The 27,623-nt window shown below is 45.0% G+C and overlaps 2 protein-coding genes and 1 non-coding gene across 6 annotated transcripts in view; 1 reads left to right on the plus strand and 2 right to left on the minus strand.

Annotated features, from left to right (window-relative positions):
- Window positions 1–2,396: 2,396 nt before the first annotated feature.
- Emc3 (ER membrane protein complex subunit 3) lies at window positions 2,397–16,328 on the minus strand. The gene is made up of 8 exons (XM_042680154.1): window positions 16,008–16,328; window positions 10,929–10,986; window positions 10,526–10,619; window positions 9,350–9,454; window positions 8,563–8,644; window positions 6,567–6,646; window positions 6,006–6,088; window positions 2,397–3,554 (listed from the first exon to the last, which is right to left on the minus strand). Exons 1-8 carry the CDS (start codon window positions 16,160–16,162, stop codon window positions 3,426–3,428), a joined length of 786 nt encoding a protein of 261 aa, XP_042536088.1. The 5' UTR covers window positions 16,163–16,328; the 3' UTR covers window positions 2,397–3,425.
- Window positions 16,329–16,402: 74 nt separating this feature from the next.
- The window catches only part of Fancd2 (FA complementation group D2), a 65,785-nt gene continuing 54,564 nt past the window's right edge, over window positions 16,403–27,623 (plus strand). The window contains exons 1-9 of one of the 4 annotated variants that reach the window (XM_042680139.1): window positions 16,403–16,556; window positions 16,931–17,012; window positions 19,120–19,266; window positions 21,047–21,114; window positions 21,380–21,483; window positions 21,849–21,909; window positions 22,525–22,577; window positions 25,070–25,148; window positions 26,829–26,953. In XM_042680139.1, coding sequence (XP_042536073.1) covers window positions 16,949–17,012; window positions 19,120–19,266; window positions 21,047–21,114; window positions 21,380–21,483; window positions 21,849–21,909; window positions 22,525–22,577; window positions 25,070–25,148; window positions 26,829–26,953 — 701 coding nt within the window. In that variant the 5' untranslated portion in view covers window positions 16,403–16,556; window positions 16,931–16,948. Of the gene's footprint in view, window positions 16,557–16,923; window positions 17,013–19,119; window positions 19,267–21,046; window positions 21,115–21,379; window positions 21,484–21,848; window positions 21,910–22,524; window positions 22,578–25,069; window positions 25,149–26,828; window positions 26,958–27,623 lie in introns of those variants that run through there. The other 3 variants (XM_042680143.1, XM_042680141.1, XM_042680142.1) reach the window with 3 other exon arrangements.
- Trnaa-ugc lies at window positions 24,211–24,279 on the minus strand. Its single transcript has one exon. It is a non-coding gene; the product is annotated as a tRNA-Ala (tRNA).

The raw sequence follows: 27,623 nt of genomic DNA on the forward strand, positions 1-27,623 counted from the left end.
AGCACTCTACCACTTGAGCCACAGTGCCACTTCCGGCTTTTTTCTTTTTGCTTATGTGGTGCTGAGGAATCGAACCCAGGGCCTCAGGCATGCAAGGCAAGTGCTCTACCACTAAGCCACCTTCCCAGCCCCCTCTGCTTTAGTTTTTTTCAGGTAGGGTTTTGTGTTTTTGCCTGGACCTTGCCTTAGACTGAGATTTTCCTTCCTTCCTGTGATAGATGAAATCCCCGGTGTGTACCACCGTGCCTCTTAGTGGATAAAATGAGGCTTTGCTCATTTTCTGGCTCTGGTTGGTGTTGAACAGGATTCTCCTGATGTCTGTTTCTAGAGTTGCTGTGATTACAGGCATGATTCACTATACCCGACTCTTTGGCGGTAGGAGTCTTGCTTATTTGTGTGCCTGATTGGCTTTGAACACTGAGGTTTTAGACTGTTTCTTGTTTCTCTGTAACTCTGTCTTTTACGGTATTGTTTTCCATAATCATTAGCAAATGCAACAAATGCCCTAGTATCTACCTCAGTGTGTCCATGTACCCCTACTCACATACTAGTTGTCCCCAAAACATGTTATTTGAGACAACAGGATGTCCTGGTTGCAAATTGTGTATTTAAATTTTAAACACAGAAATGTTGAAGTAGTCCAGTCTGAGGGTTTGCACACTTCTGGGACAAAGCGATTCATCGAGATCCTCACGGTGCTGTGGCTCAAGGTCAGCGTCACCCTGAGCTTTTGCTCGTCTACTAGTGGCATCATGGGGTCACACAGAAACGTTAACCTTTTGAAGTCTGCCAGACTTTTGCAAAGTGGTGGCAGCATCGGATCCCCTTTGACAGATGGGGAGACTGAGGCCCTGAGAGGGGCAGGGTTCTAGGCAGAGCCATGCATGAGTGAGGGGGTGCTAGGCCTCCACACGAGCTGAGCTCCATCCCTACCATCTCCCTCTCCCTCCAACACGGCCCACCTCTACCCTCCATCCCCCCCTCCAACATGGCCCACCTCTACCCTCCATCCCCCCCTCCAACACGGCCCACCTCTACCCTCCATCCCCCCCTCCAACACGGCCCACCTCTACCCTCCATCCCCCCCTCCAACACAGCCCACCTCTACCCTCCATCCCCCCCTCCAACACGGCCCACCTCTACCCTCCATCCCCCCTCCAACACGGCCCACCTCTACCCTCCATCCCCCCCTCCAACACGGCCCACCTCTACCCTCCATCCCCCCCTCCAACACGGCCCACCTCTACCCTCCATCCCCCCCTCCAACACGGCCCACCTCTACCCTCCATCCCCCCTCCAACACGGCCCACCTCTACCCTCCATCCCCCCCTCCAACACGGCCCACCTCTACCCTCCATCCCCCCCTCCAACACGGCCCACCTCTACCCTCCATCCCCCCCTCCAACACGGCCCACCTCTACCCTCCATCCCCCCTCCAACATGGCCCACCTCTACCCTCCATCCCCCCTCCAACATGGCCCACCTCTACCCTCCATCCCCCCCTCCAACATGGCCCACCTCTACCCTCCATCCCCCCCCCTTTCTCCGCCAGCAGCAAACCTCTCACCTCAGCCCCTCCTGTGGGCTCCTCACTACTGCCATCACCATCAGTTCTGCTTTTTTTTTTGTCGGTGTGGGGCCCGAACTCTGGGCCTGGGCGCTGTCACTCAGCTCTTCAGCTCAATGCTAGCACTCTACTACTTGAATCACAGTGACATTTTGGCTTTTTCTGCGTATGTGGTGCCGAGGAATCGAACTCAGGGCCTCATATATGCGAGGCAAGCGCTCTACCACCAAGCCACCTCAGCTCTGCTTATTATTTCTTTTTTTATCAGTCATGGGGCCTGAACTCTGGGCCTGGGCACTGTCCCTCAGCTCTTCAGCTCAAGGTTAGCGCTCTATCACTTGAGCCATAGCACCACTTCCAGCTTTTTTCTGATTATGTGGTACTGAGGAATCGAACCCAGGGCCTCATGCATGCAAGGCAAGCACTCTACCACTGAGCCACCTTCCTAGCCCTCAGCTCTGCTTTTAAGACCGTCATGTCATTTGCCTTCCATTCCTTGGCGTGTCTGAGGGCTTCAGAGCCTCAATGAAGAGGATGATGAAGAGGGTGCCATGTGATGGTGTCTGTAATCCCAGCACTCACTATTGGGAGTTCCACGCCTGGGCTGTATACACAGTGCTCACGAACTCATTTGTTTTCTACTGGGGTGGACCCAGGACCTCATGCGCACTAAGCACCTGGCGACCTGAGCTGCTCCCCCCTCTCCTGAGGTCTCTGAAGACGAAGCCGCTGTCTTTCACCATGACACACCAGCTGTGGACTAAATAGACACTTCTCACTGCTGGCAGAAACTCAGTGACCCCCAGAGGCAACACATTCACAGGCAAAGGAGAGAACACAGGATGGTTTAATTTGTAGTCAAGTTGTTGTTCTTGATATAGAGCTCAACATGCAAATTACATTCACCTCTTGGTACAGCAATAGTGCCCTGCCACCTCCCTGGGACCATTAATCAAGACAGAAGTATTCCTGGGCATCTTGACCTACATATCTGGCTGCCCCTCTCTCTGACAGCGATATGTGAATTTTCTCCAGTCCAGAGTAATCAGGAATAAGGTCTTCTGTTCAGCTAGCTGGCCATGCACAGCACAGCACTGTCCACTGGCCAGTGGATTTGCTGTTTTCTGAAGTCCAGATCAAGAACTTGTCTCTGATGACCCCATAGGCCTACGAGAGTCCGGCAGGCCTCGGCGTCAGTCACTTTCACCGGACAGTATCAGAATTACAAGTTTGTGTTCCAGGTCTGTCCTGACCGAGGCTAGCCACGCTGAAGAGTTAATCTTAGCCAGTTTCGACACATTTGTACAATGTGTAATTTAGTAAGCTTTGAGTGAACAGCACAAGGCCATTTATTTGGCTCCTCCATAGTTTCTAAATTTTCGGTACTGAAAATGTATTACTTTTGTAAAGAAAGTTAAAAATCCTAACAAAATAGAAATTAAAGGTACAATGCAGGGTGTTTGGATTCCAAGAAAACAGGAGTTTACAGTGGTTAGAAGTCAGGCTGACTGAACATAAGAACTAGTTATAACTGACGATGCTTCTTCCAGAGACTGGGTGGTCTGGGCTACCTTTGGGTGTAGATTTAGTAGCTCTATGAGGATTCCCCTTTCTCTGACTTCATCACTAGTCTCTATCAGGAAAACGTATGCCACTTTTAACTAGCATGTCACCCCGCAATACTCCTCTTTCCTCTAGTTTCCAATACAGGGGGACCCAGCTCAGACAAGAACGAGCCTTGCAGCACACCCGCCAGCCCTGGCACCCCTTTTATTCTCAGAGGCTCTGAAGCTCCAACGAAAGTTACAAGGTTAAGCGCTATTCCAAGTTCCTGGCACAGCCAATCCCTGCTTGGTCCTCAGAAGATGGACGTCTGTAATTCCTTCTTGAACATGCCTTCGAAGTGTAAGTCCTTGGCCATGAGCTCCTCCTCCACATCATCCAGTGCCCACTGGTGGTCTGTCAGCTCCAAAGCCTCCCACTCTGTCTGCAGAGAAGACAAGAGGGTGGGAGGAAGGGGCTCGTGACTGGACCAGGGTGACCTGTGGTCTCTGCCTGCCCAGCCAGGAGCTATAAGGAGACTGGGCTGAGAGAGATCACACAGAGCTGCTGAACCTCTTGCTCACTGAGCACCCTGTCACTGTGAAGATGCACAGTGAACACACACACACACACACACACACACACACACACACACACACTTTCCTTATGCTGGTAACTTGGGGTTGTTAGATTCTGATGTAATTAATATGCTGAACCAATTTTCATAATTTTCTGAAAAATTTCTTAATATTCTTAGTCTACTTTTACCTGAGTTATTAAAAATATTACTTATTTATTGCTCTCTGGCTCCAGTACTGAGACTTGAAACCAAACTCCATAGCAACAGGCTATGGAGTAGCCCACCACACAGGCCCTGCTGCGCAGTACCCGCTCCCGTACATTCTGGGAAGGGGCTGTATAGTCTGATAGTCTATGATGGGTGTGGCTTTGTTGTTTTCCTTTCACTTAACATGCTTTCAAGGCTGATCACTGTTCAGGATGACTCAGTACTTCACTCCTTTTTTGTGTGTTTGTTACCTGTGTTGAGGCTTGAACTCAGGGCCTGTGCATTATCGCTGAGCTTCTGTGCTCATGGCTAGTGCTCTACCATTTGAGCCACAGCTGTACTTCAGTGGTTTATTGGAGGTAAGTCTTACGGATTTTTCTGCCTGGGCTAGCTTTGAACTGCAATCCTCAGATCTCAGCTGCCTGAGTAGCTACGTGGGAGCCACCAGCACCCAGTCTTCATCTCTTTTTATTTTTATTGTGAAAATACCATACAGAGGAGTTACAATTACATAGGCAAGATAATGAGTACATTTCTTACCAAGCATTGTTGCCTCCTCCTTTGTTTCCCTTTCCTATCCCTTCCCATATTCCCCCCCCACCCCCCGCACCCTCCCCCCATCCCCTTTTTTTTTTTTTTTGTCGGTCGTGGGGCTTGAACTCTGGGCCTGGGCACTGTCCCTCAGCTCTTCAGCTCAAGGTGAGCGCTCTACCACTTGAGCTACAGCACCACTTCCGGTTTTCTGGTGGTTTATTGGAGATAGGAGTCTCACGGTCTCTCCTGCCCGGGCTGGCTTTGAACCGCAGTCCTCAGATCTCAGCCTCCTGAGTAGCTAGGATTACAGGTGTGAGCCACCAGCACCCCCCCATCCCTTTTGATAGTTGAATAATACTCCATTGTACACATTCCATTTACATCTCATGTCTGCTGGGTCCCAAAAAGGCTGAAATGTCCCAAATGTTTAATGGGCTGTCTTTGACTAGGTTGTTCTTTTTGGTCCGGTCGTGGGGCCTGAACTCTGGGCCTGGGCACTGTCCCTCAGCTCTTCAGCTCAAGGCTAGTGCTCTACCACTTGAGCCACAGCGCCACTTCCGGCTTTTTTTTTTTTTCTTTTTGCTTATGTGGTGCTGAGGAATCGAACTCAGGGCCTTGAGCATGCAAGGCAAGCGCTCTACCACTGAGCCACCTTCCCAGCGACTAGGTTGTTTTTTTAATTTGATGATGATGATGATGATGAATAAGAAGGTGTTGTACAGAGGGGTTAGTTATGTAAGTCAGGTAAGAGTACATTTCTTTTTGGACAGTGTCACGCCTTCCTTTACAACTGGGCTGTTTTATAGCCTCACTTCCATGGTGGATTAAATATGGGTATTTGGAAACCAGTATAAGTGACAAGAATCTCCAATTAACTTAATAGACACGCCTGTCTGAAGAACAAGAGATACACATGCTCTATTTTTGCTGAATTTAAATATTTTATGTTCAAACAATAGAAACACACTGCGCTCAGCACAGAGCTTTCTGTGTGACACAGGGTCTCACTAGGAGGCTGAGGCTGATCTCAAATTCCTACACTACCATGATTCTCCTTCAGCCTCCCAAGAGGCTGGGACTACAGGTGTCTACAGCTATACCAACATTGCACATGGCTTGAGAATGCATTGGTCCAGCTTAGCATTCTACTTTGTCCTCAGGGAGGACATTCCAAGACTACGCATGCACTTGAATCTGCAAAGGGGTGCCACGCCCTACGCAGCTATTTCGCTACATCCCTAACATGAAGTTTACCTTGTAAGTCAGGATTAGAAACTAAACAACAATAATGAAACAGAGTAAGTACAGGAAAGACTATAAGAAAAGTTGCATGAACCTGGCATCTTTCAGCTGCCATGGGCCACACAGGATGGAGTGGTGACTGAGTGCCCGGATGGGGGACGGTGGCTGCAACACTGCGCAGGTGGAAGCCATGACTGTTTACTTTGGGAGTTTTCCTCAGTGTGTTTATGATGGGTGAGGAGCCACAGCTAGGGCAGCTGAGGAAAGAGAGGACCAGTGTCTTTCTGAGGGCACTGCAATGCCACCTGCTGCTGGCAAGCTCAGGGCACATACCTTGAAAGCCTTGTTGGTGTCTGCGGGCATGGCCATGGCCGCTCCCGTCATCTGCTCCTGCATCATTCGTGACTGGTCAGCGGCTGCATGGAGGACAGGCTGAGTGAATCCCAAGCAGCGCTCGGCACTGCCAGCTTGATGGTGTTTCTCAGGATGGGATCCCTGACTGGCTAGCACCCATGAACTGTGATTATGGGAAAGCCACTGTACCTCTCCTGAAAAACAGGGCTGACCGCTGCAGAAAGACAACTAACTGAAGCTTGCAACTTTATTTCCCCTTCCATGACAGGGGCCGCCAGTTATTGAGCGATACCGTACACTAGGACCCTCACGAGGTGCTCTGTCAGCCCCTCAGGATGGCTGTTAAGGTCTCAACTTGCAACCCAGGGCTTCGGTGGGAGCCTGGGAATTTTTCAGGTTTCCAGAACAACTCAGGAACTTGAAGAATGAAGCAATGCTCTTCTATGATAACCAATAGCTAACTAACTGCAAGGGTTTTTGTGCTCTAATATGGACGATTCCTCTAAGCAAGTATTTGTGATCAGGCCTACTGTTTCTTACCATTATCTTGGCCCAGAATCAGAGAATAAATGCTCCGGAGCCCAAACACATTGAGGAAGTACCAGGATGCAGAACTCACCCTACAAAGCCAAAGGAAAGTACAGGTGGTTACTTCAGAAATCAATGCACAGCACCCTTCTGCCTGCCTGGGTTAGGGCTGATGCAGCCAATTCACAACCCAAATAGAGATACAGAATGCTGACTGATATTTATTGCCAGGTATCAGGGTCTCGCTCACGCTTATAATAGGAAGCTGAGATTTGAGGATCATGGTTTGAAACCTGCCTTGGTAGGAAGTCTATGAGACTCTATTGGAGACTCTATTGGAGTTTATCTCCAATAAACTACCAAAAAAGCTTGAAGTGGTAGTGTTAACCTTGAGTGAAATAAACAAAAAATAAAGCTCGGGGACAGCACCTAGGTCCTGAGTTTGGGCAAAGGAAGGAAGGATGGAAGGAAGGAAGGGAGGGAGGGAGGGAGGGAGGGAGGGAAGGAGGAAGGGAAGGAACTTCTCTGTTAAGAGGCCCCTGTCTAGAATCTGGTTCCCTAGAGGAAGCATGCTTGTGTTTCACTCAGCAGAAAAGGGCAGGAGGAGGCTTTCAGGAAGTGCTTGCAGTGGCTGAGGACAGCAGCTGTTGGGAAAGTCTTTGGGTTCTGAACTTCATCTCTGAGGCCTCCTTTATTTTAGGTCTGTCTGTCGCCTGCCCCCAAGGTGGCAGATTGGACTCTTCCCCTCTCCCTCTTGTGTTCTGACTACTGGGCTAGAACCATGCTGCTGCCAAGATCCGCTGCCACAGGCCAAACCCGTGGGGCCTGTTGGTCATGGAATGAATGAGAACTCTAAAAGTGAGCTGAAACAAACCTTTCCTTATAAACTGGTTGTCTCAGGTACTTGTTACAGTAACAGAAAGATGGCTGACACACACATTCCCATAAGCTCCATGATATTGATAAAAAGGTTTCCCCTAGCCAGGGATTACACCTGTAATCCCAGCACTAGTCCGAGGGACCAAGAGTTTGAGGTCTTCCTGGGTTACATAGAAAGACTTGGTCTCACAAAACCAAAGTTTGGAGTTATAGATCAATGGCAAGTAGAGTACTTGCCTAGAATGTGCAAGGCCCTGAGCTCCATTCCTAACACTTGAAAGCAAACTCACCTCACACAACTAAGCCAAAAGAAAATACGGAACAAAATAATGAAACAAACCTGAAATACAAAGGACTGTGTGGTCAGATATCATTTTTTTTTTTAAAGCCAGGACCTTCACTTACACCCCAGGGAAAAAAAACAGCACACCCTCTCCTCACGCAAGACCCACGCACGCAAAGACCAAAACCCAGCACATCCTCTCCTCAGACAAGACCCACGCAAAGACCAAAACCCAGCACACCCTCTCCTCAGACAAGACCCACGCAAAGACCAAAACCCAGCACACCCTCTCCTCAGACAAGACCCACGCAAAGACCAAAACCCAGCACAACCTCTCACCAGACAAGACCCACGCAAAGGCCAAAACCCAGCACAACCTCTCACCAGACAAGACCCACGCAAAGGCCAAAACCCAGCACATCCTCTCCTCAGACAAGACCCACGCAAAGACCAAAACCCACCACATCCTCTCCTCAGACAAGACCCACGCAAAGACCAAAACCCAGCACACCTTCTCCTCAGACAAGACCCAAGCAAAACCCAAAACCCAGCACACCCTCTCCTCAGACAAGACCCACGCAAAAACCAAAACCCAGCACATCCTCTCCTCAGACAAGACCCACGCAAAAACCAAAACCCAGCACATCCTCTCCTCAGACAAGACCCACGCAAAGACCAAAACCCAGCACACCCTCTCCTCAGACAAGACCCACGCAAAACCCAAAACCCAGCAGGGCGTTCTGAGTGGATTTCAACTATTAACACCTATTCCAGGTAGAAATTCAAACTGGGAGCTTTGATGTTTAGGTTTTGGCTTATATTTTTATTAGATAAGCAAGTTCTTACCAGGACGCATCTAAGGTGAGCAGTTCAATCCCTTGCTGTAGCATAGGCTTAAAACGGAGGGTCAGTGGAAACGGGACCTTGGCTGCAGAGAGGAGAGAAATGTTCTCAGCACGCAGCTGTGTTATTTTTAGAGGGCTGAAGTGTGAAAGCACTCTCCTGAGGAGGTGGGGACTCTGTGCCATCTGGCTGTTGGAAAATGATTTCCACCAGGAAATCCATGGCAGTTCCTGAAGAAAAAAACAGTCGGAGTGTGGCTCTGCTCCAGTTTCCTTGAATAATACCAACTTCTAGACAGCTGAGCAGGCACTCAAACTGAGCTGTGACCTAAAATTTGGAAAAAAAATTGCACTGATCCACTAAGCCCTAAGTGGAGTTTGTACAAGTCGAAGTCACTACAGATCTAGGAAGCCAGATTGATGAAAATCAAATCAGCTTACAAGCAAAACAGGTTGAAAACTGCCCTTCACACCTGGCAAAGGAAGTCAGAAGGAGTTAAAACTCCCTTCCCTAGAATGCACCTCGTCACAGAGGCAAACTAGCAAGTCCCTCTTTTGAGTCTTCATTGGGAAAAGGGTGTCCAGCCCAGGAACTTAGGATCAATTTGGAAAAGGTGGCGCAAAACTGTAGTCTATTAAATGCTTTTATTCAAGCAGTATTAGCAGTTTCCACAAGAAAGCCTAAGACCCAGAACATTACGGGTGTCAGCAGCTGGGGATTTCTCTGGCTGGGGACCTGAGAAGGGAGTGCAGCCAAAGTAAACGTGGGGTGCGCTAGAGCTGGAACTTACTTGTAACAAAGCCAGAGAAAGTCATGTTGATCCAACCTCCGATGAGAATCATGGGAAGGACATTTGTCACGTTCCCTTTCATCATGTCTGTGAGCATGGTGGGATCTAGGACAGAAGCACAAGGCACTCGGGTTTCCTCTGCCGACCACGCCCATGTTGTGGAAATTCTTATAAGGTAGATGAAACGTAAGAGACTCATTCATGATAAAGCAGTTCAAATGACAAAATTTGATGCTGGAGGGGCTCTTTTAGGCCTCTCCGAACATGTTCAACTGTCTGTGGCACATGCTTTCACCTCTGATGAAAGTGATTCAAATATAAAGGGGCTCCATACTGACTACGTTGTTTCTTAACCTTTAAAAAATAATTTTGTGGGGCTAGGAAGATGGCTCAGTGGTAGAGCGCTTGCCTTGCATGCCTGAGGCCCTGGGTTCGATTCCTCAGCAACACATAAGCAAAAAGAAAAAAGCCAGAAGTGGTGCTGTAGCTCATGTGGTAGAGGGCTAGCCTTGAGCTGAAGAGCTGAGGGACAGCGCCCAGGCCCAGAGTTCAGGCCCCACGACCGGACCCAAAATAAATAAATAAATAAAAATAATTTTGTGATGGCTATAGTTGTTAACTGCAGTGGTAGAGAACTTGCCTCGTGTACATAAGGTCCTAGGTTAATTCCCCAGCCCGACAAAAGAATAAAATAGGAAGTAGTGCTGTGGCTCAAGTGGTAGAGCACTAGCCTTGAGCAGAAGAGCTCAGGGACAGCACCCAGGCCCTGAGTTCAAGCCCCATGATTAACAACAACAACAACAACAAAAGAATAAAATGAATGAAAGTAATTTTGTGACTGTTATTTGCATGCTGGTATAGTAACTATCCCTCAGGATTTTCAATGTCTAGGCGTATTCCAATTTGTGGCTGCAGTGAATATTTTCAGACAGCCCAAACTCGGAGCTCCTCCTGGCTCAGGCAGCAGCAGGACAGCCATCTGCCAGCAGAGGCGCAGGCATGGTGGGAGATGCTGGAAAGCTCCCCAGCCTTCTCAAATCCACCTACACTCAGTGTGCCCAGATTCTAGCAATCTATGGCTTTCCATGTGAGATGACTTCTACGGTCCCTTCCATCTCCTACAATTTAACATTTAAACAATCTTTTGTAACAGCGAGAGAAGGGAGGTGAACTTACCAGTCATAGGAGAAGGTGGTACAACCTTTCTTTTAGTTTTTTTGAAAAATCCATCCTCTGGGTTGTTGAAGTAATACTTTCGTGTCAAGAAAGACTAGAAAAAGAAAGAAAGGGTTTTAAGTGTGAAGAATGTGACACTGCAAATTGTCAACTAGTCCCCAGAGGTCTGCTGAGAGGCCTTGGGAGACGCTATTACTGTCAGCACTGCCAGCCACTTTGGCAGCCGACCTGACACTTAAGCTGAGTCACATTTAAAAACAATTTCCTAAGAAGGGTAAGGTCACAGTGACAGCAAACACCACCAGGCCATGGCTTCAGCACTAAATTGCTAATTTCCAAAGAATTCTCTTATAAAACATTCAGCTGTGAATGATAGAGCTTTTAATAAAACAGAAATGAGTACCTGTTTGGGAATGTACTTTCCATTTTCCCTGAGGACTCTGCTTCGAATTAGGACTTGACTGAAAAATACAACCAAGACAGACAATGAGATTTTTTTTTTTTTTAAGTGAAACAGGAGAAGAAAAGAAGAGAATAAAGTGGAGACCTATTTGAACACAAGAAAGAACCTATTTGGCGACAGCTATGTGTGGAAATTCGCCCTAAATTCAAATATCCTAAAAACCAACGTAATACCCTGAGCCTAACACTCAGATTTTCAAAAGAGTAGTCCTCAGAAGAGACTGTGGATCTGAACAAAGAAAGATTTCTGAGGTAGGCATAGTTGGCATATTTCATTCTGGCTTGTCTTACTTCATAATGAGACAAGAAAGAACTTTCTGAGTGTGGAAAGGGGAGCAGTTCGACACTGCTCAGCAGGTCTCGGGGCAGGGAGGGGAAGGATGAGGATAAAGAAGGAACTTCTTCAGGCACACGTGGAAATGAGGACAGGCCTAGCTGTTATCTGAGGAAGAGCAATCAGCCACTCCACCCAGGACTCAGACTAAGTTCTCGGTAAACACTGACTGAATAAATGAATCATGTAATGATACCAGAGCACAGTGGATCCTTACAGATAATATGGAGCCATACAGGGACTGGGGTTGCTAAGATACAAATACCAAACAATAGAGACCAAAATACTTAAAAGTTTTCTAAAGCTGTTGAAAGGGAGCAAAAAACCCTGAAATTAATGGAATCTTTGAAAAGTGGGGGAAAAAAAAGAATATAACTGTGTTAGCATCCTCTGTGTCTGCCCACCACCCTGCATGTATGCCAGTTTTCCCGATGGTGAGCATGTACTGGCCCCGTTTCCTGCCAGTGCTAGCTAGCCATCATGCCATTAACACCTTCTGCACAAAATTCTCCAAGGCCCAATGTCCTCCTGGAGTTCTGTCTCAGGACTAAACACCTGACTTCTTTACCCACAGGCCTACAGAGGGGACCTTACTATATCTGTTCTATTTCCAGGAAGCTAGATTAATGCTATTCAGTGTGTGGCCTGTGTACCAGTGCTGGTCCACGACAGCCAAGCACTTCCTGCCTCAGCCTCCCAAGAGATAGAATTACAGGAATGCAGCACCCCACCTTGCCAAACTTTAGGGTTTTTGTTTTCTTTGTGTATCTGTGTGCTGGGGGTGGGGTGGTGGTCCTGGGTCTTCAACTCAGGGCTTGGGCACTGTCTCTTTTGTTTTTTTGCTCAAGGCTAGAGCTCTATCACTTGAGCCACACCTCCACTTCCAGCTTTTTAGTGGCTAAATTAGAGATAAGTCTCACACAGCCTGCCTTTCCTGTCCAGGCTGGCTTTAAACTGCAATCCTGAGATCTCAGCCTCCTGAGTAGCTAGGATTACAGCCACTAGCACCTGGAAAACTTCAATTTTTAAAGTCAGTATTTCTCAAACTGGAGTTCTCTCTCTTTCTCTTTGGGGCAGCTTGAACTCAGGACCTGGGCACTGTCCTTAAGCTTCTTTTGCTCAAGGCTAGTGCTCTACTATTTGAGTTACAGCTCCACTTCTGGCTTTGTTTTTTGTCGGTTATGGGGCCTAAACTCTGGGCCTGGGCATTGTCCCTTAGCTCTTCAGCTCAAGGCTAGCACTCTACCACTTGGGGTTTAGGGGACCTCTCATTTGCCAAGCTGGTGTGCTACCACTTCTACTTGAGTCATTCCTCCAGTCCTGCTAGAGTGGTTACTTTGGAGATGGAGTCTAATGAACTTTTCTGCATGGCCTTTGAATCATGATTCTTCAGCTCTCAGCCCTCTAAGTAGGTGGGATTATAGGCATGAGCTACCAGTGTCTGGCATGGAATTCCCTATTCTTTTTTTTTTTGGGTCCGGTCATGGGGCCTGAACTCTGGGCCTTCGCGCTGTCCCTCAGCTCTTCAGCTCAAGGCTAGCACTCTACCACTTGAGCCACAGCGCCACTTCCGGCTTTTTTTCTTTTTGCTTATGTGGTGCTGAGGAATCGAACCCAGGGCCTCAGGCATGCAAGGCAAGTGCTCTACCACTGAGCCACCTCCCCAGCCCTGGAATTCCCTATTCTTAACAATCTGTGACTCTTTTCTTCTTTTCCAATGCACTATTACATTCTGTAAGTTGGAAAACATGTTTTATATATGTCCTTTCTCCAAATATAATCCCAACACTAAGGGGCAGAGGCAGAAGGATCATGAGTTCAGCCTAGGCTACTTAGTGAGACCCTGTCTCAAAAAAGAAGACTTCAGGCTTCAATTGACCCATCCCTTCTGGTGATTTTATAGCTAGATGCATGCATACATCTGCATTCCACCTTATAATATATACATATATATATATATATATATATATATGCACACATGATTTTTATTAAATGTCATTTTCCTTTTATTTTTTCTGATTATTACAACTACAGTTTACTTTTTTTTTCCTTGGTCAGTCTTCGGTCTTGAACTCTGGGACTGGGTGTTGTCCCTGAGCTCTTCAGCTCAAAGCTAGTGCTCTGGTGGTTAACTGGAGATGAGTCTCATGGACATTCCTGCTGGGGGTAGCTTTGAATCATGAGCCTCAGACATCAGCCTCCTAAGTAACTAGGATTATAGGCATAAGCCACTGGCTCCCAGCCTTACTTTATTATTATTATTATTTTTAAAACAGTTCCACACAAAGATTGCATCAATTATGAATGTCATTTTGGAGAAAGGAACGGCAGCAGTGGGTCTGAGTATCAGAATTCACATAGTGCAGGATATCATCCATTGTACAGAAATGGCAGTTAGGAACAATGATAGCAGATCAGAGACCAATCTGGGTTCAAGTACACGTTCAAGCACAATTAGAACTGTGGTTACACTGGAAAGGCTGCTTCTGCAGGCTTCTTTTCTTTCTATAACCATTGGAATAGGTTTACTATGACCTATCTCAGTGCTACTGTAAGGATCAAATGAAAATTAACTTGAAGGTACCAAGAAATGCTGAATACCTATGCTCTCTTCACTTTGCATCTTTCTATAAATTCCTTTAGTAGTAAAGTTACTTGTTAAAAGTTAGTATCAGGGAAGTAAGTATGGTCAGGGCTGAAACATGCTACAGAAAAAATAATCAAACTTGCAACTAAGATGGTGTCTGGTTTAGGAACCAGAGACTTGGCTTAAAGTCTTAACTGTCACCATGGAACTTCTTTTTTTTTTGTGTCGGTCTTGGAGCCTGAACTTTGGGCCTGGGCATTGTCCCTCAGCTCTTCAGTTCAAGGCTAGCACTTTACCACTTGAGCCACAGCACCTCTTCTGGCTTTTTCTGCTTATGCGGTGCTGAGGAATTGAACCCAGGGCCTTATGCATGCAAGGATCTAAACTGAGCCACCTTTCCAGAGCCCCCCCCCCCCTTGTGTTTTTAATTTAAAAGAATCTTTACATTTCCAGCAAATGGAAATCCAGTATTATATTCCACAAAATGAGAGAAATTATTATTATTTTGGTGTTGGTCCTCAGGGCCTGGGTCCTGTCCCTTGAGCTTTTTTTTTTCTTTTCTTCTCAAGGCTAGCGCTTTACCACTTAAGTCACAGCTCTACTTTCGATTTTTTTTTTGTCGGTTGTGGGGCCTGAACTCTGGGCCTGGGCTCTGTCCCCCAGCTCTTCAGCTGTAGATCAGCGCTCTACCACTGGAGCCTCAGCCCCACTTCTGGCTTTTTCTGCTTATATGGTGCTGAAGAATTGAACCCAGGGCCTCATGCATGCAAGGCAAGCACTCTACCACTGAGCCACCTTCCCAGCCCCTACTTCTGAATTTTTTGGGGCAGTTAATTGGAGATAAGAGTCTAATGGGGTGGGAATGTGGCTTAGTAATAGAGTGCATGAAGCCCTGGGTTCAATTCCTCAGTACTATAAACAGAAGACACCAGAAGTGGTGCTGTGGGTCAAGTGGCAGATTGCTAGCCTTGAGCAAAAGAAGCTCAGGGACAGTGCCCAGGCCCTGAGTTCAAGCCCCAGCATTGGCAAAACAAAACAAAACAAGTCTTATGGACTTTAATGCCTGGACTGGCTTTGAACTGTGATCCTCAGATCCCAGTTTCCTCAGTAGCTAGGATTATGGGCAAGAGCCACCAGCCATCAGTGAAAGAAATTCTTTCTAATAAGTACAATAAAATTAAACAATAAATTTTTACTAGACATGATTACGTGTGTTAACTTCTGAACCTGGGGCTTACTCTCTTTATTAAAGTAAGAGCCTGGGGAGGAGGGGGGAGTAGGATTGTGAGTTTGAGGACAGCATGGGCTGCCTATAGAGACTTCGTCATACACACACACACACACACACACACACACACACACACACTCACACAGAGGGAGGGAGATAGAGCAAGTCGGAGGGGGGAGAAAGAGACTGATAAGCGACTAAGGGGTGTTAACAATATAGTATTTCTTGAGATTGCATGAAAATAATTAGAACTGATTAAAAGTTGTTAGTTAATGTTAGTTAAACAGGATATATGTTTATGTACAACCGAAAATGATCTCAAAATCTGTCTCTGTAAATAACTTCCACAGGAAGCATGTGAGGAAGAAGTTGCCTCGACTTTAGGAGGGGAAATGATCGTGCGAACCCATCACATTTCTCTAAATGGACGCTTTGTTTCCTAGCGTCCCAGCTGACCATTACAGAATTTTGTTTCACAGAACGCAGACGATCACATCCACTTGACCGGTGTCACAACGACTAAAGGCAGTAACGCACCTAGAACTCGGTAGAAACTCTTCCTAACGAAGGGCAGGAATAGGACAGACTGTGGATAATCGTACGGAAGGTTAGCGAGTTGACTACCAATATTCACGATTATTATTAGCCCCGTACTGAGACATTTAAAGACATCATCTAATTGATCCCCAAAGCCTGTTCTCCAAGGCAGGTACTGCCGTCATCCTCATTTTACCGACGACGGACGTGAAATACACTGCCAGGACCGAGGCCAACCTACCAGTAGGGGCGCGATGCGAACTCCGGCACACCGGCACTGTGCTGCCCAAGGTCACAGGGGGAGCGAGGTCGGCAGGCCGGGGACGGTACTCACCTGTCGGACACCTGTTCCTGGGTGAGCTTCTTGTCGCTCTGCAGCAGGATGGACACGTAGTGGCGGATCATGCCCACGAAGAACGTGATGATAACGATGGGGAGGACCACCCAGAGGCGGATGTTGGAGTCGAGCAACAGTTCTGGCCCCGCCATCTTCACTGAAAGCCGGCTGCCAAAGCGGGGTAGTCCCGTTCCTCTAAGATTCCGCTTCCGGGCCTTCTCTCGCCCCAATGCTGGGGGGGGGCCCGGGACTCGACGGCAGTCACGACCCGCGGCGCACTGCTTCCAGCTGGGCCGCCGGGCCGCCGACTTCCGTCGCCGAGTCTTGACGTCACGCCGGAGCCCGTTCAACGACGCCACAGCGTCGTTGAGCCAGCGCGGGAAAATCGAAAGCGAGGGGCTGAGTCGGCGTCGCGGCAGTTGAGTGCGGCCGCTGTCGATCTCTCGAAGTTTCGAGTCGCCGGGCCGACCCCAGCCTTTTCTTCTGGGGCCTCGCGCCTCGAACCTCGGTTTGCTCTTCCGTCTCCTGTCGGGATAATCCCCACAGGTACCGCCCGGCGTCACGGAAATGACGAGATGAACTGAGAAGGGCTTTTATCTCCCAACTCTTCTGGAGGACCCTGCCCTCAGGACGGCCTCCGCTCCGCCCGCCAGCTGTCTCCGGAGGACTTGGTGCCCTGCGTGGTGGCCTGGGCGCCGTCCCCGCGCTCTTCGGCTCCAGGCCAGCGCTCTACCGCCGGAGCCACAGCGCCACTTCCGGTTTTCTGGTGGTTCCTTGAAGTTAAGAGTCTCACAGACTCCTGCCCAGGCTGGCTTTGAACCGTGATCCTCAGACCTCAGCCTCCTGAGTAGCTAGGATTACAAGTGTGAGCCACCGGCGCCCGTCTAGAGAATAACTTTTGTTGTCTGATTTTACTTTAGGAAATAATTTAAATCAAAATGGTTTTCAAAAGAAGACTGTCAAGATCAAGTGGTAACGATACCCTGACAAAAGAAGAGTCCAGTAAGTTACCTAGCCATTCATTACTGTGTGTGTGGTCTCACATACACGAGGTAGTTGAAGAGATGAAAAGTTTGTTTGCAGTTATAGGGATTTAATGGATAGAGGGCAAGAGATTTGAGACTCGAGTTTTACCTCACGTTCCATGAATGACTTTGGAACATCCTCTGAGCCTGTCTTTCACGCTAATAAGAAAAGTTAGTATTATAGACTCCATCTGTATATTATCCAGGGGCTGGGACACAGTGAAATGACAGTCCCTCCCCTTTAATAAGCTTTTGGTCCCCTTTTATCCTTTTAAAAAAGATTATGAATACTATGATATTGATAGTTAAAGAGAAGGGTATCAAAGTAAATATACCAGAGGCAAAGAAATAGTGCAAAGATAAGAATCTAATGGACTTTACTGCCCAGGGTGGATTTGAACCATGATTCTCAGATTTTAGCCTCCTGAATAGCTAGGATTACAGGCTTGAGCCACCAATGTCTGTTTTTTTTTTTTTTTTTGGTCGGTCGTGGGGCTTGAACTCTGGGTCTGGGCGCTGTCCCTCAGCTCTTCAGCTCAAGGCGAGCGCTCTACCACTTGAGCCACAGCGCCACTTCCGGTTTTGTGGTGGTTTATTGGAGATAGGAGTCTCATGGTCTCTCCTGCCCGGGCTGGCTTTGAACCGTGATCCTCAGATCTCAGTCTCCTGAGTAGCTAGGATTACAGGCGTGAGCCACCAGCGCCCGGTTGCCTGTTTCTTTTTTTCTTTTTCTTTTCTTTTTTCTTTGTCTTTTCTTTCTTTCTTTCTTTCTTTTTTTTTTTTTAACCGTACTGAGGGGTTACAATTACAAGGGCAAGATAATGAGTACATTTCTTTTTTTTTTTTTTTTTGGTTCCAGTCATGGGGCCTGAACTCTGGGCCTGGGCGCTGTCCCTCAGCTCTTCAGCTCAAGGCTAGCACTCTACCACTTGAGTCACAGCGCCACTTCCGGCTTTTTTCTTTTTGTTTATATGGTGCTGAGGAATCGAACCCAGGGCCTCTGGCATGCAAGGCAAGCACTCTACCACTGAACCACCTTCCAAGCCCCCTGAGTACATTTCTTATCAAGCATTTTTGCCTCCTCTTTTGTTTGCCCTGGCTGTTTTTTCAAGGAAGACAGTGAGTGATCTTTTTTTTCACCTGCTTAAGGCTATTTATTGGGGGGAAAAAAAAAGACGAAAAAGAAAAAAAAAATTGGCTGGGATGGAGGCTCAGTGGTAGAGGGCCTGCCTTGCATGCATGAGGCCCTGTGTTTGATTCCTCAGCACCGCATAAACAGTAAAAGCCGGAACTGGTGCTGTGGCTCAAGTGGTAGACTGCTAGCGTTAAGCTAAAGAGCTGAGGGACAGCGCCTAGGACTAGAGTTCTAAGCCCCACGACCGACAAAAAAAAAAGGAAAAAATAGAATTGTGAAGGAAAAAAAAAGTTTTCTTCAAGAGTTTTCTTCAGGAGCCCTTTGTTACCTTATTTTAAGTTGAAAGCCTTAGGATAAAAACTGTGGATTTTGTACTCATACTTTTGATGTCAGAGAACCTGCTTCATCTTGTTTTTTATATAGTTGAGTGATTTTAAACTTTGGTGTATCTTAGAATTATTGCTGGAAAAGTTTGCCCAAAATTCAGACTTTTAGGAATAAAGCCTAGAATATGCATTTTAATAAGCTTCTTAGTGGTTTGCAAACAGCAGCTTGAAGAAGACATTCATTTCCATTTCCATAGTTATTCTTGTTACCAAGCAAAATGTGCTGGCACATTTTGTATTCTTTGAGTGAAAAATTCAATTGAAGATAACTATTTGTTGATTGCTTAATTTATCTGTTTATTTGGAAGTCACATTTGTTGTCCACTGTTGGAAATAGTTCCTTCTGTTGAAGCACCAGCTCTAGTTATATTCTTCAGAAATAACAGTTTTCATCTTAGCGCTCTTATTCCTGAGGTTATATTTAATCTTTCTCTTTCTTTCTTTCTTTCTTTCTTTCTTTCTTTCTTTCTTTCTTTCTTTCTTTCTTTCTTTCTTCCTTCCTTCCTTCCTTCCTTCCTTCCTTCCTTCCTTTCTTTTTTTGTCGTCTTAAAAATTTTGCTTAGTCTCAGAAGACAAGATGCAGCCACTTACCAAAACAATAAAGAAATCTCATGCTCCCAATCAAGTTGAAGAAAATGACACTGTTTTTGTAAGACTTCTCAAGACATCAGGACTTATTCTTAAAACTGGACAGAATCAGAATCAACTAGGTAACTTTTTGTTATTTTATAAGTATTAACTTATTGTTATAAGTAATTTTATTATTACAAGTAACATAATTTTTGGGTATTGTGGTTTGAATTTAGTGCCCTGAACTTGCTAGGCAAGTCCTGCCACTTAGGCTCAACACTTGATGCATTCCTCATTCCTTTTAGCTTTAGTTATATTTCAGGTAGGGTCTCAAGGCACCTTCAGACTTAAAAGCATTGTATCTCTCTCTCCTCTATAACTGAGATTACAGACATGAGCTACCATGACCAACTTTTTTTTTTTTTTTGGTTGGTTGTGGGGGCTAAACTCTGGGCCTGGGTGCTGTCCCTCAGCTCTTCAGCTCAAGGCTAATGCTCTACCACTTGAGCCACAGTGCCACTTCTGGCCTTTTCTATTTATTTGGTACTGAGAAATTGACCCCAGGGCTTCATGCATGCTAGGCAAGCACTCTTATCACTGAGTCACTTTCCCAGCCCAACCACCAATATTTTTGTTTCTGTTGGTACTGGAGCTTGAACTCAAGACCTTTATATCGTCTCAACTTTTTTTTTTTTTGCCGCTCCTGGGGCTTGAACTTGGGACTTGGGCTCTGTCCCTGAGCCTCTTTGTGCTCAAGGTAGTGCTCTACCACTTGAGCCACAGTGACACTGTTGGCTTTTTCTGAGTAGTTTATTGGCTATAAGAGTCTCACTTTCCTGCCTGGGCTGACTTTGAGCCATGCATAATCCTTGTATCTCAGCCTCCTGAGTAGCTAAGATTACGGTGTGAGCCACTGGTGCCCAGCTTGTGGCAGGTGTTTTTATGAATGCTTAGTGATCAATGGAGATGTTCCTCAGTGGTATATTGCTAGCCTTGAGTGAAAAAGTTACAGAAGCAGGGCCTAGGCTTTGAGTTCCAGCCTCATACAAGCACCAAAAAGAGGGAGAAAGAAGAAAGTTTAGTGCCTGTCTTCTATCAAAACTAAACCTTTTACTGAGGGTTTAGATGTTTGAGCTCTAAAATTAAGTTGGAAGTTTTAGTGGTGTCATCAGAAATGTAATTTTGTTGTCGTTGTTGGTCATGGGGTTTGAACTCAGGGCCTAGCTTCTGCACTCAAGGTGAGTGTTCTACCACTTTGAGCCACAGTGCAGCTTCCAGTTTTCTGATGGTTAACTTGCAAGCCGAGCACCGGTGGCTCATGCTTGTAATCCTAGCTACTCAGGAAGCTGAGATCTGAGGATCTCAGTTCAAAGCCAGCCCGGGCAGGAAACCACTAGAAAACCGGCAATGGCGCTGTGGCTCAAGCGGTAGAGCGCTTGCTTTGAGCTGAAGAGCGCAAGGACAGTGTCCAAGCCCAGAGTTCAAGCCCCACAACAACAACAACAAAAAAAAGTCTCGCAGTGCCAGCACCTGTGGCTCATGCCTATAATCGTAGCTACTCAGAAGGCTGAGATCTGAGGATTGTGGTTCAAAGCCAGCTCTGGCAGGAAAAGTGTCAGATTCTTATCTCCAATTAACATCCAGAAAACCAGAAGTGACACTGTGACTTAAAGTTCTTGAGTGCTAGCCTTAAGTGAAGAAACTTAGAGACAGTGCCCAGGCTTTGAGTTCAAGCACCACAACCGACAAAAAAAAGAATCTCGTAGACTTTCCTGCTTGGGCTGATTTTGAACCTTAACCCTCACTCTAGCTACGATTACAGGCATGAGCCATTGGCACCCAGCTAGAAATGTAAATCTATATGGAAGAAAACTGGTAGATGTTGCAGTCTGGTGACCAGCTGTCCTTCTTTCCTCATAGCTGTGGATCAAATAGTTTTTCAAAAGAAGCTCTTTCAGACCCTGAGGAAACATCCTTCTTATCCCAAAGTATGTATTTTCGTCATGCAGTCCTCTGTAATTAGGAATTTAAAGCCCCTGGGAGAAAGCTGAACAAGTTAGAATCATTTCAAGGTGACAGTACATGTTACACTAAAAATCTTATCCTTCTTTCCTCTCTCTTTTTAATGACAAAGCAAGGAGTTTAATAGAGAGGAAATGGTGGGCCTGAGCTAGAGGGCTCAAGAGCAGTCTTATCTTTTTCCTGTTTATTTTTTCATTCCACTTTGTTTATTTTTAAAATCTGTTCATTAAGGTAATAGAAGAATTTGTCCAGGGCCTGGAGTCTTACATTGAGGACAGTGAGAGTTTCAGGAACTGCCTTTTATCGTGTGAACGTCTGCAGGATGAAGAAGCCAGGTGTGGAGAGGCGGCACACAGTGACCCATTCTGTTTCAGTAATTGAGTTGGGATGGGAAAATTCAACTTTTTACCATTTCACTTTTGACTTGTGATCTCTGTTCCTCAAAGATTAAACCTAACTTTAAAATGATTAAATTTGTAGCTCTAAGTCTAAGAACTAGAAGAATTTTTTTTTTAATAACATGTCTTAACCTATTGATAGAATTTCAGGTCTCTGCTTCTTCCTATTGTTAGTGTTTCTTGTCTAACAAGATGACACTGAACATAACCTTTAAGGGTTGTATATATTAAGTTTATGGACAAAAGATCATTACAAACATTAGAACAGGGAAAATTTGGAACCACCTATCTCTTTTTTACAGCATGAGTACATCTTATTCTAAGAGCCTCATTAAACTACTTCTGGGGATTGACATATTACAGGTAAGTCTGCCATTTGCTTTGTGAATGTTTGATGGATGGGGTTTGGTGTGTACCCAACATAACTGACTGGGTCACAGGGTAGAGGCAGCTCATTGGAGAGTTTGGGTGTTTTTTTGTTTGTTTGTTTAACGGGTCGTGGGGCCTGAACTCTGGGACTGGGTGCTGTCCATCAGCTCTTCAGCTCAATGCTAGCACTCTACCACTTGAGCCACAGTGCCACTTCTGGCTTTTTCTGCTTTTGAGGTGCTGAGCAATTGAATCCAGGGCCTCATGTATGCAAGGCAAGCACTCTACCACTGAGCCACCTTCCCATCCCCTATGTGAAGACTTTTTTTTTTTTTGGGTCTGGTCGTGGGGCCTGACTCTGGGCGTGGGTGCTGTCCCTCAGCTCTTCAGCTCAAGGCTAGCGCTCTACCATTGAGCCACAGCGCCACTTCCAGCTTTTTTCTTTTTGCTTATGTGGTGCTGAGGAATTGAACCTTGGGCCTCATGCATGCAAGGCAAGCGCTCTACCACTGAGCCACCTTCCCAGCCCCTATGTGAAGATTTTTATAACAGGATTTTTTGTGTATTTTGAGTCCATCTAATGCCTAACTACTATGTCTTCTTTTTTAGCCTGCTATTATCAAAACTTTATTTGAAAAGTTACCAGAATTTCTTTTTGAAAAGTAAGTGGAGCTATTTTCAAATATTCAAATGCTATTCTGAAAAGCTTGCTTAAAATATTGTTAGTCTCCTAGAGTCATATATTTACTATGGTGCCAGGCTCATGTGTGACTACTGCAAGTTTGTTGGGGTGTCTATTTGTGTAATTTCATCTCAATGATTTCATAAAGCTAACAAAATTATTGTTAAAATTAAGTAGCCAGTTAAGTAGTACATAGGTTTATATATATGCACAGATGAGCCTTAGAAGGATACATGGTACACTGGCAATAATACGTATTTCCAAGGAGGGGATTGACTGACTGGAGTGAGATATTTGCTGAGCACTGTTCTTTCCTTTTCATTCTATTTTCTGTACTGGATTGGATTGTGTGTGTTTGTTTGTTTATAAGGTACTCTTGTTTATATGAACTCAGGACCTCTTGTTTGCTTGGCAGACAACCACTTGAGCTGTACCCCCATCTCCTTTTGCTTTATTTTTAGGATAATGTCTTGTTTTATGCCTGGATCAGAAGTGTTTGTAGTACTATTTTATGCCTGGATCACGAGTGGCTGTGGCACTATTTTATGCTTACTACATACAGAAGATGATAGGTTCATGCCACCAAGCCCAGCTATTGGTTTTGCTGGTTCCAGGGTTGGAACTCAGAGCCTTATACTTGTTTGGCTTGCTAGCTCAGCTTGTGTTCTACCACTTGAGCCAGGCCTTCAGTGCAACTTTTTGCTGGCTAATTGTAGATTTTGTCTCATGGACTTTTCTGCTTGGGTTGTCTTCAAACCATGATTCTTCATATCTCAGCCTCTTGATTAGCCTAGTAATGTATGTGTACTCCACATATTGTTAAAAATTATGGTCAGGGAAAAAAGAAACAGCTTAATAGAAAGTACACAAAGATCATGAATAGAGTCCTCACAAATATAAGAACATCAACAATTAACATGTTCAGTTTTGCTAGCAAATACAGAAAAACTTAAAAGAATTGCATTTTTTCTACTGTCAGTCTTCTTTGCATATAATCCTCACCTATTGCTAATAAAGATGCAGAGCAGTTACTTATTCTGAAAAACAATAGGTTTTATGTATCTAAGCTTTAGTTTTAAGTCTGGGGATATAGCTCAGTGGGCTTTGCATCTCTAAGGCCCTAGGTTTGATCCAAAGCACTACCAAATGAAAAAGTTTGGTGAGGTGCTAGTGACTTGTGCCTATAATCCTAGCTACTTAGGAGTTGAGATCTGAGGATCATGGTTTGAAGCCAGTCAGGGCAGGAAAGTCCATGAGACTTTTTTTTGTGTGTGTGTTGGTCTTGGGGTTTGAATTTAGTGCCTTGTGATGGCTAGGCAAGCTCTCTTATCATTTGAGCTACACTCTTAAATTCTTTTTGCTGTAGGTTTTAAAAAATATTTTATTGTTTTTATAAAGGTGATGTACAGAGGGGTTATGTAAGTCAGGTAAAGAGTATCTTTCTTTCTTTCTGTCTGTCTGTCTGTCTTTCTTTCTTTCTTTCTTTCTTTTTTTTGTCGGTCATGGGGGCTGAACTCTGGGCCAGGGCGCTGTCCCTTAGCTCTTCAGCTGAAGGCTAGCACCCTACCACTTGAGCCACAGTGCCACTTCCGGCTTTTTTCTTTTTGCTTATGTGGTGCTGGGGAATCGAACCCAGGGCCTCATGCATGCAAGGCAAGCGCTCTACCACTGAGCCACCTCCCCAGCCCCTCCATTTTTTTTTCTTTATTTTTTTTTTTTTTTAGTCGTGAGTCTTGAACTCTGCTCCTGGGTGCTGTCCCTGAGCTGTTCAGCTTAAGGCAAGTGCTCTATCACTTGAGCCATAGCACCACTACCTTTTTTTTTTTTTTTTTTTTTGTCAGTCATGGGGCCTGAACTCTAGACCTGGGTGCTATCCCTGAGCTCTTCAGCTCCAGGCAAGCTCTCTACCATTTGAGCCACAGCGCCACTTCTGGTTTTCTGGTGGTTTATTGGAGGTAAGAATCTCACGGACTTGGGCTGGGAAGGTGGCCTTGACTGTCCTTTTTTTTTTTTGTACTGAGGATTGAACTTATGACCTTGCCTTTGCTAGGCAAGGGTTTGCCACTGAGCTACATCCTAGCCTTAATTGTATTAATTTTAAGTAATAACTCTGTAACTTCTGTTTTGTTTTCTCTCTACTTTCTCCTGGATGTTGACAATTCAGTACGTTTTCTTCTAGACATTTTCTCAAAGTAGTTAATCATAAATCTGCTTCTCTTGGTAGGGCTTCCATGTTTCTAGCAAGTGACCCATACATAGCATGTGTGCTGTAAATATCAATTAAATAGGTATGATATTTTGAGAATGGTTATGCTTGTTTTGTAAGTCAGAAAAATTATGTTCCCAAGCTGGGGATGTAACTCAGTTGTAGAGACTCTGCTTAGGATGTGTGAGAGCCTAGGTTTAGTCCCCAGCACTAAAAAACAAAAATCAGAAAGGCTAAGTCCCTTCTCTTCTATTTTTTACATACAGACCAAATAGTGATGGGATCAGCATGCCTCGACTCATTATCAGTCAGCTGAAATGGCTTGACAGAATTGTGGATGGCCAGGTAGGCTTGGGGGCTATTACTTCCATGTCAAATGGAATTTACAAAAGTTTTTTTTTAAACAGAAAATTGCACCTTTCCATTTGTCTATTAGTTGTTTTTTTCTCCCAGCTTTTATCATTTGAGAATCATGAGTATTTCATCTTTAAATTTCTTCAAAAAATAAACTAACATCATGCATGATGGTGCATACCTATAAACTCAGCACCTGGAACACTGAGACAGGAGCATCAGAAGGCCAAACAAAGTCACTCTGTCTCTTTTAAACAAAAACAGCAATTGGTGGCTCACACCTATGATCCTAGCTACTCAGGTGGCTGAGATCTGAGGATCATAGTTCAAAGCCAGCCTGGGCACACATCTCCAATTAACCACTCAAAAACTGGAAGTAGAGCTGTGGTTCAAAGTGGTAGAGTGCTAGGCTTAAGCAAAAGAGCTCAGGGACTGTGCCCTAGCCATGAGTTCAAGCCTCATGACCAACAAAAAGAAAAAAAAAGAAAAAGAGAAGCTTACTCAATAACATAAAGTTACTTTATAACATAAAGGTATTTATAGTATACATTTTTATATAAAATAACAATATACACATAGTTTAACATTGCTATTTTATATAAAATAACAAAATACCTATAATTTAATATATAAATAATAAAAACTAAATATTATTTGCTTTCAAAATATAGAGATTATTACTTCTCAAAAGTAGTCAGATCCCAACTTTCTTACTTCACTGCAACTGTTTTTTTTTGTTTGTTTGTTTTTTGCTTTTTTTTTGTCTGTCATAGGGCTTGAACTCTGGGCCTGGGCGCTGTCCCTCAGCTCTTCAGCTCAAGGCTAGCACTCTACCACTTGAGCCACAGTGCCATTTCTGGTTTTCTGGTGGTTTATTGGAGATAAGAGTTTCACGGACTTTCTTGCCCAGGCTGGCATTGAACCGCGATCCTCAGATCTCAGCCTCCTGAGTAGCTAGGATTACAGGCGTGAGCCACCGGCGCCTGGCGCAAGTGTTTTAATTTAATTGCATATGAAGGAAAATTATAGGAAGTTTTTGCAGTTATGAATTCATTACTTAAGCCCCTTGGTAAGTTGAATCTATTTGAATCAAGTACTTGAGGTCTTCTTTTCAGTTGTTGTTTTTTTTTTTTTTACCAGTCCTGGGGCTTGAATTCAGGGATTAGGCACTGTCCCTTAGCTTTTGCTCAAGGCTAGCACTCTACCCCTTGAGCCACAGCACCACTTCCAACTTTTTTCTATTTATGGGGTCCTGAGGAATTGAACCTAGGGCTTCATGCACACTAGGCAAGCACTCTATCACTAAACCACATTCCCAGCCCTTTTCAGTTGTTCTTGAAACCATTCTTTTAATTTTAGTAGAAATTCCAAGTTGAATGTTGGAAAGAACGTGAGTTTTGGTCTTATCTGGGCTGAGATGTGCCACTTAGCTATAGATCCTGAAGATGGGGATAGCCAAGCTCCATAGTTGTGGAGACTAATGAAATAATGTATGTAGAACAACTATTAGATAATGAGCCATCTATCCTATTATTTATATGTGATTGTTTAGATTTTTTTTTTGTGCCACTTGTCTCTTAAGTTTAGAACTTGCTGTCATCATACTGTATGTATGAAAATTTCAGCTCTGAGTAGCTATTGGGCCATTTCTCATAATGTCTTCCATCACAGGACCTCACCATTAAAATCATGCAGCTGATTAGCATTGCTCCAGTCCCTCTACAACAGGACTTTGTCACCAGCCTTCCTGAGATCTTGGGGGATGCCCAGCATGCTGATGTAGCGAATGAACTCAGGTGAGTAAGCACTGCTGTGTTATCTCAGTGAAGTGTCAACAAGGCAGCTTTTGCACTGTGGTGTGAAGTGGTGATGTGGTCCTCCCCATATAAAGTATAAAAAGACTCTGGAATACCTACCTCCTTTTCATAGTTAGGTAATGAGATTTAACTTGTTTTTCTTTCTTTTATTTGCTGGTACTGGATTTGAATTCAGGTTCTTGTGCTTTCCAGGCAGGAGTTTGTACTTCTGATCCACACCTCCGGCTCCTGTTTATACTGATTATTATTATATTTTTTCTTTTGTCTGTTACGAGGCTCACAAAAAAATTAAAAAATAAAATAAAATAAAGAACCAAAAAAAAAACAAAACAACTCAGGAAGGATATGTATCAAGTTAAACAGTAGTGACCTCAGTAGTAAGGATAGTGAAGGAAGGATTGATTCTCATGTCCACTTTAGTTCTTCTGATGATTGGAATTTTTATAAGCATGTATTATGTTTACCATAAGACTTTTGTTTCTTTTGGTACTGGGACTTGAACTCTGGGCCTCACTCTCTCCCTCGCATTTTTCACTCATAGATGGCACTTGAGCCACACTTCTACTTACAGCTTTTTGCTGGCTTGAAATAAGAAAGTCTCTGAGATTTGTCTTCCCTAGTGGCTGTAAACTGCAATTCTGTTTTTTTT

The sequence above is a fragment of the Dipodomys spectabilis genome, unplaced genomic scaffold, assembly GCF_019054845.1.
Source record: "Dipodomys spectabilis isolate Male_0828 unplaced genomic scaffold, ASM1905484v1 ptg000054l, whole genome shotgun sequence".
Lineage (NCBI taxonomy): Eukaryota > Metazoa > Chordata > Mammalia > Rodentia > Heteromyidae > Dipodomys > Dipodomys spectabilis.

Bases quoted from the DNA above. Each gene is read 5' to 3' on its own strand.
- Emc3 (XM_042680154.1), bottom strand. From the start codon at position 16,162: ATGGCGGGGCCAGAACTGTTGCTCGACTCCAACATCCGCCTCTGGGTG. The intron at 8,645-9,349 runs GTAAGTTCCAGC...TCCTCTCTGCAG, and splicing joins TTTCTCTGGCTTTGTTACAA to CCAAGGTCCCGTTTCCACTG. The intron at 3,555-6,005 runs GTATGTGCCCTG...TCTTCTCTGCAG, and splicing joins ACACCAACAAGGCTTTCAAG to ACAGAGTGGGAGGCTTTGGA.